The sequence below is a fragment of the Apaloderma vittatum genome, unplaced genomic scaffold (genome assembly GCF_000703405.1).
Source record: "Apaloderma vittatum isolate BGI_N311 unplaced genomic scaffold, ASM70340v1 scaffold26808, whole genome shotgun sequence".
Lineage (NCBI taxonomy): Eukaryota > Metazoa > Chordata > Aves > Trogoniformes > Trogonidae > Apaloderma > Apaloderma vittatum.
Window position 1 is genome coordinate 45,559 of NW_009733013.1, and position 6,545 is coordinate 52,103.

The 6,545-nt window shown below is 50.2% G+C and overlaps 1 protein-coding gene across 1 annotated transcript in view; it reads right to left on the reverse strand.

Annotated features, from left to right (window-relative positions):
* Positions 1-6,342, reverse strand: part of ACSF3 (acyl-CoA synthetase family member 3) — a gene marked incomplete at its 3' end in the record, with an annotated part of 32,108 nt that extends 25,766 nt beyond the window's left edge. Inside the window, exons 1-2 of the mRNA XM_009875720.1 lie at positions 5,641-6,342; positions 4,022-4,177 (exon numbers count right to left, since the gene is read on the reverse strand). Coding sequence (XP_009874022.1) covers positions 4,022-4,177; positions 5,641-6,342 — 858 coding nt within the window. The remainder of the gene's footprint in view (positions 1-4,021; positions 4,178-5,640) is intronic.
* Between the last annotated feature and the right edge of the window lie 203 nt (positions 6,343-6,545).

A 6,545-nucleotide genomic window follows, 5' to 3' on the forward strand; every position in this document is an offset into this window, starting at 1 on the left:
CACACGCCACGAGTAGGTCACACCAAGAGGGAGAGACTTCTGTAAGCTTCCCCCATCACTCATCAGAGCGAGTTCTTTTCCCCCCTCGTGTTTTTGAATACGTTGTTTCCCCCTCCACACGTAAGACTGAAAGACCTCCTGGGATCCGCTCTCGGTTTATCAGCGTGAAGAGCTGACAGGGAGCCTTCTGCTATTAGAACATCTTTCCCTCAAGGCAAGATCAGAGGTGGTTCATGGCAAAGACAAGCCTGTTCCGCCTGTTCAAACCCAGAGCGGATCCATTTTGGCCCAAAACCTCAGCAGAGGATGCTGCAAAACAAACGGTGACCTGTTGGGTGCCAGGTCCAGGTGTGAAACGGGGACACTGACACACGACCATCACGGCAAAAGTGCCAGCACGGAGGACACTCTCAGCTTCCCCTGGGCCTGTCTCTCCAGACTCGCTGACATTTCCACCGCGTAACAGTCACGGCACGGGCTGTGCTCAGCCGTAGCGGCCGTCACTGAATCGATGCAGGGAAGGGAGACAGAGAGGGAGTCGCTGGGGAATTGGACCTTCTGGCTTGATGCAAACCCCGACGCCTCAGAGAGCACTTGGTCATGGGTCTTCTGTGACACCCAGTGAGGAGAAGGCTCACCTTGCACTAACCTCTTCTCAGGCCGCCAATCTGCAAAAAAACCTGTATGAGTCTTTAAAACTCCTCCTGCATTAAGAAAAAAGGAGCAGCTGAGAAGTGCTGGAAACTGGAACAGCGCAGCCGGAGAAGTCAAGTCAGCTCGGAAGCAAGTTAGGATGGGAAGATCCTACCGGGATGCTGAGGCTGAGGCTTGCTCTTCGCTACAAAGGAGGTTTCTGCCCTCCTAGTACTCACCCTTGGGGGGAAAAAAAAGCACCACAGTACTTAATATATATCACACACAAGTGGACTGTAATGCTGGAAATTAAGGGTCCATTTATAAACCCTTTATTAATAAATGATTAATAGGCGCAGCCATATTTTTTAATAACTTACACTAAAAAGATGCCGCAAAAAAGCTTAAGCAAGACAGTCTTAACAGATGGCGCTGCAAAGTGAATTATAACGTGTACAGTAGCAAGCACGAAGTAATGGATGTCCTCATTTAATAAAAAGAATCTGATTTTATGCAGCAACTTTCACGCTTGAGGCATCTCAATCCACTTTAATGAGCCCTCGTGGCCTCAGCGATCGCTCGCGTGCAGCCGCGGACATCAGATGCTGTTTTAGTAAGAGAGTGGTTGTTGGTCAGGACACTGGGGTTACTCCACAGTCTTGATTTTTAACCTTCCCTTGGACAGCTAGCGAAAAAAGCAGACAGAAGGGTCTGAAAGATGTCACCTCCTAACACTGCACTGCAGGGAATGACAAGCAAGCCTTGGTCTGGGGCTTGAAACATCTTCCAACTAAGGAGAAAAAAAAAATATTAAGAAAAAAGCAGCATTATTACCACTACCAAAACCAGACTGGCATCTGCATCCATCGACTTTAAGGCATGCCGCAAATTATGTAATTTAATAAACACTGTAATAATAAAGTATTTATTTTGTATAATGAAGTGTTAGTGATTAGAAACCAAACACACATCGGGCATGCTGCTGCGGTTTCTCTTGAACCCTTGCCAGTATCACTCAAGGCTAAATATGTCTGCAGCAGGTTGAGAGTAAGTTCCCAGCCTTGTTTTGATCAGCCTGTCAAGTGTTTTAGCTGCCATTCGAGTTTCTTTATATCACACTATAATTGGCTGCTTTCTCAAGGTGCAGCAGAGGAAAAAAAAAAGGAAAAAACAAAAGCACACGGCAAAACTCAGGCTTCCTTTTTGCAAAATCCTCCACTGAAACTCTGCTGCTTTTCTGAAAGCTGATTTCAGTAGCAAAGGGCATTTTGTAAACAGCTGGTGAAAATAGACTGGAACTGAAAGGCAGCTTGCATTAAACTCCACAAGAAAGCCTTATTTACCCTCGTGTGCTTTCTTTGTAGAGTCGATTAAACCACTTCCAGCTCCCAGGGGAGGCCCTCGGAAAAATAAAGGGAATAAAATAATAATAATAAAAAAAAGAACTAGGAAAGCATACGACGTCCTTTGGAGCCCGAGCGCACCTGAGAGCGGCTCTCTGAGGCCAGCACGCTCGCCACACCAACCTCTCTGCCCTAGTTCAACACCCAGGGTCAAGCAGACGCCTCCAGCGCCGTCCCCACTTGCCCTTGGTTGTCAAATCCGGGGGAGAGCTTTGATCAGAGAAGGCGGGAAGGGGGTGTCCCGCTCCCCCCGCCCCGTACCTGAACCCATCCTTCAGCATCAGCTCGCTGATCCGCAGATGTCGAGGGAGAGAGCAGAGGAAAACACCAGGGTGTAAGGACAATCAATCACGGTGGCACAGGACATGGAGAAACGCGCCCTCCAGAGGGCTTGGCTTTGCTTCCAGCCTACCGGTAAGCTCTTCTGCCGCCTCCCCGGCAGCACCGGGGCTTGGCACGCTCCGAACCCCGGTTTTGGGGAGGGCACACATCCCTGCTGCGCCCTGAGCTTTTGGGGTGACACCCTAAAGACGGGGGAAAACAATTTAGCAGTGAGGACCGGGGAGAAAGCACTGGCTACAGACCTTCCTGCCTCCTCCTGCCACAGCATCCTACTTATTCAACCCTGGAAGCACAGAGCCGCCCCTCTGGGATCTTGGGGCTGTTGCCTCACGAAACGATGGGTGCTCGGGGAGCAAGAGGGTGCTCAGGTGTCAGGGCCGTCTTGAAACAAGAAAGGAAGCGTGCATTTTCTGTGGTTGCTTCTCTGCAAGGCAGAAACAAGAGCAAGGAAGAATCACACGGTCCTGCAGTCGCTCGGATCGGAGCCGGGGCTCGCCCTTGCCTGCCAGCAGCACAGTCAAAGGCTTCTGGGAGTATCCTACACCTTCACCCTCTGTCCTTTCTGGGTGACAACGCTGCCCATCATATGAATAACCAGGAGCAGGTAAAGCAGCCTGTTTAGCTCCAAAGCTCAGGCTTGAGGGGCTCTGTTCGCTTTCCCAGGGAGTTCTGCACCGACAACGCACGTTTCCTTTCTGCTACAAGGTGGCGGCAGCACCTGAAAACCCAGTTGCTCCCCTAACAGCGACCCCACAGGCTCCAGCATCTCCCACAGTGACCACAGCACTGGGAGACCCAGACGAACGCTGCTGGATCCCAGGGGCTGGTAACTGCAGAAACTATTCCACCTTACTGTTCATTCCCATGTTTCTAGTCCCTTTTCTTCATCTCACCAGATCAGTTGTCTGCCACCGTGGCAAGGAACCAAAAATAGAAGCAGAGCACAGGGACTTGTGTTTCCTGTCACGAGAAAACAGCATTATAAGTACATCTCTACTGCATTCAAGAAAGGTTTCTCTCCTGCCACCTCTCCTACAAGAAGCTCTCGATTTGCCAAGTCCCTCTCACGTCATCGAGCCTAAACCTACAGATCCGTTAACGCTTGTTTCTCCGCAGAGGAAGAGGTATGTTTCCACACAAGGGATGAGTACCAGTCATTTCTCTTACCTGCCCTGCAAGAAACTGTAAAGCCTGTGCTCTGTAACATAACACAAAACACCAAGGACACAGGATTGGAAGGGAAAAATGCAAGTTACTAAAAATGCCAGTGAGGAGCATAACCCTGCACATAGCACTAATGTGCAAGAGGAAAAGCTGGTATTTCTACCTTCCCTGGTACTACAAAACCAAGAACCTCATTCTAGGTGCAGACACTCTCGGTGGGTATGCAGAGGATCCCGCCTCCAGCCAGAGACCCTCAACACTGTGAGGAGGGGCAGTGCTTAAACAAGCTGTAGCCTCCAGAAGAGCACATTTAACCCAGACTGAGCGTCCAGCTGAAAGCGTGTTGTTTTTTTAACAGACTGTGAACCTCTCACGGTCAGAGAGGCCAGAATTCTTTAAGAACTTATTTCTAAAAGTCACTCTAATTACAATGCACAGGGTCTTGCTGCCGAATTTCAAGGACAACGCTCTGGGCTTACCACCTGCGCGCTGAATTCGGGTAACATGACGCACGTCGCTCCCACCCAGAGAGGACAGAGGAGCTTATTGATCACGCCGTGGACGTGGTGTAAAGGCAGCACGTGCAGAATAACATCCTCTTTCTTCCACTCCCATTTTTCAACCAGGCCCGTGGTCTGCAGAAGAAAACACACAATGCAGAGTTAGGGCAGCAGGAAAGACTCTCGGTGCTTGAAAAGCTCAAGGTACCCAGGTTGCGGATCCTCTGGGCACAGCAGAAATCCCAGAGCTCCTGGAACAATGCCTGGGCACCAAAAAAAAATCTTTCTTTTGGGGTCAGCAGGAGCAAAAGCCCTACCACAACAGCAAGATAGCAGAGGAGCACCTTCTGCATCTTGTTAGTACGTGTCTTCATACGTATCCAAGTCCTTCCTTATGACTGAGAAAGAAATAGCCAACAATTCGTAAAGTAGGACCTAAAAAATTACCAGCCTGGTGCTGCACATGCAGGAATAGTAATCAAAAATACTAATTTTCCCAGAACTCTGTTGACACAGTTTGGACACTGCTGGCACTGACCTTTTAGCACCTGTGAGGGATAGGCACTGGGAGCAGGAAAATTGCTGCCTGATAAGGTGAAAGTAGGCTTCATGTTCATAAAAAAAAAAATATATTAGTATATCGAGCTTCTAAACCACTCTGCTATGAAGGGATAATTATCTAAAGTGTTAGACCTCAGGCTTTCTGGGTGAACAATGCCCTTCAGAGCACGGCGTTAGCAACTGGAAAGCTTACTTCCAGCCATCTAATTTTAAATTTAAAAAAAAAAAAGCAAAAAAAAAGCATTTGAACAGCGGCATTTAGTCACGTTGTTCACAACCCTCTTCCACAGGGCAGGGAGCAGGTTTTAGGCTTTCTGCAGGAGAGCACAAAAGACGGTGACTGCTCCGGACGCCTCCCAAATGATCAGCATATTTGTAAGGGAAGAGATTCTTTGTCCAATATAGCTCAGGCCTGGCTCTATCCGTCAAGGCTTTCATAGCCCTCCCAACACTGCAAGCATCTGAGCACCCAGAATGACGTGAATTCTCGGAGGCACCCACACGGCACGATGTATTCCCTGCCCTTTTTCCCCCCCCTAATGGCATGAGCTGGTTGCAGGCAGCGAAAACCAACTGGTGAGGCAGTCGGCAGGCTCGTTCAAACTTTTAATTCCTTTTGGCTCAGAGAGCTAATGGATTTTCTGCCTTGGGGACATAGAGCTGAATAATGCACAGACTTCACGCCGCGCCGTACCGGGTTGGGCTAAGTTATACTCCAATTAAGGGCAGAGATTCTTTTCAAGTCACAGCGAGGAAAAGGAAACTGCAAGGAAAACACTCTTTTTACAACAGGTCTCAATCCTTGTGCTTTCCAGGAAAGCAGGGAGAAGAGCCCACCTGCCCCTAGCTGCAGCACAGCAACACCGCAAGGACGAGGTTTAAAGCCTCAAACACTCTTCTGCGTGTCCACCTTAAAGTGTTGAGGACTTCAAAGATGCAGCTCTGTGGAGGAATTTGGGTGTAGTGTGTCTGTGCTTTGGGGTTTGCAACCCTAAATCATCTCTGAAGGCCAAGACCAGAGGGAGAGCAGCACTCACCACGGCTTGCACGTTCTCGTGGGTGCTGAGGACACCTTTCGGTCTTCCCGTCGTCCCGCTCGTGTAGATGATCATGGCTCCTCTGTCGTTCCACGAGGAGCAGGTTGTCAAGGGACCCGCTTCCACCTCTGCAGGACTCACTGATCCATCGCCCCGAGCCCTAAGAAGCGGCAGAACCGGAACTCCCAGCTTCTCAGCGCTAGGGGCTATTTTCCCCACATATTCCTCCGCTGCGAGGACTAGAGCACTCTGGGAATCCTGAATCACGTACTCCAGCTCCTGCACGGGGTGTTTCTTGTAAAGGGGCACCGCTATGCCCCCGCTCATCCAGGAAGCCCACTGGGCCACCACATACGAGGCATCGTTGGGACACAAAAACGAGATCCTCTCTTCCTTCAAGTCCCCGCTGGAGCACTCCAGAGCTCTACAGATCTCCCGGGACAAGCGGAGACTCTGGCTGAGCAGGTCCCTGTAAGTGTGCTCACCATTTTGGTCAACGATTGCGACTTTATCGCCAAAAGCCAAAGCTCTAGCAAAGACCGGGGTAACGTCGCTGCTGCAGGTCGTCCTCGCGGTTCGCAGACCCCTGTGGGGACAGCCAGCCCTCTTCTGCCCCCGCAGTCCCCACCGGCACCGGGGCAAGTCCCAGACGAGGCGTCGAAGGGGCCGGCACACTCGAGGGAAGAGCAAGGAGACCAGCATCCTGCCTGCAGCTCTTGTTTTGAAGTGATTCTGCAGAAAGCAATTATAGGAACAGATTAAGTATGGGCAGCAATTACCCAGGGGTTTATTCCCACAAAGGAAAAGTGGCAGCCTTCATTTGAATAATATCCACTGTATTATTAATGTTTATGCTTCAGACTGCTGCATCCCTGGCGGGCCAGGCCCTGCCTGGATGGAACAGG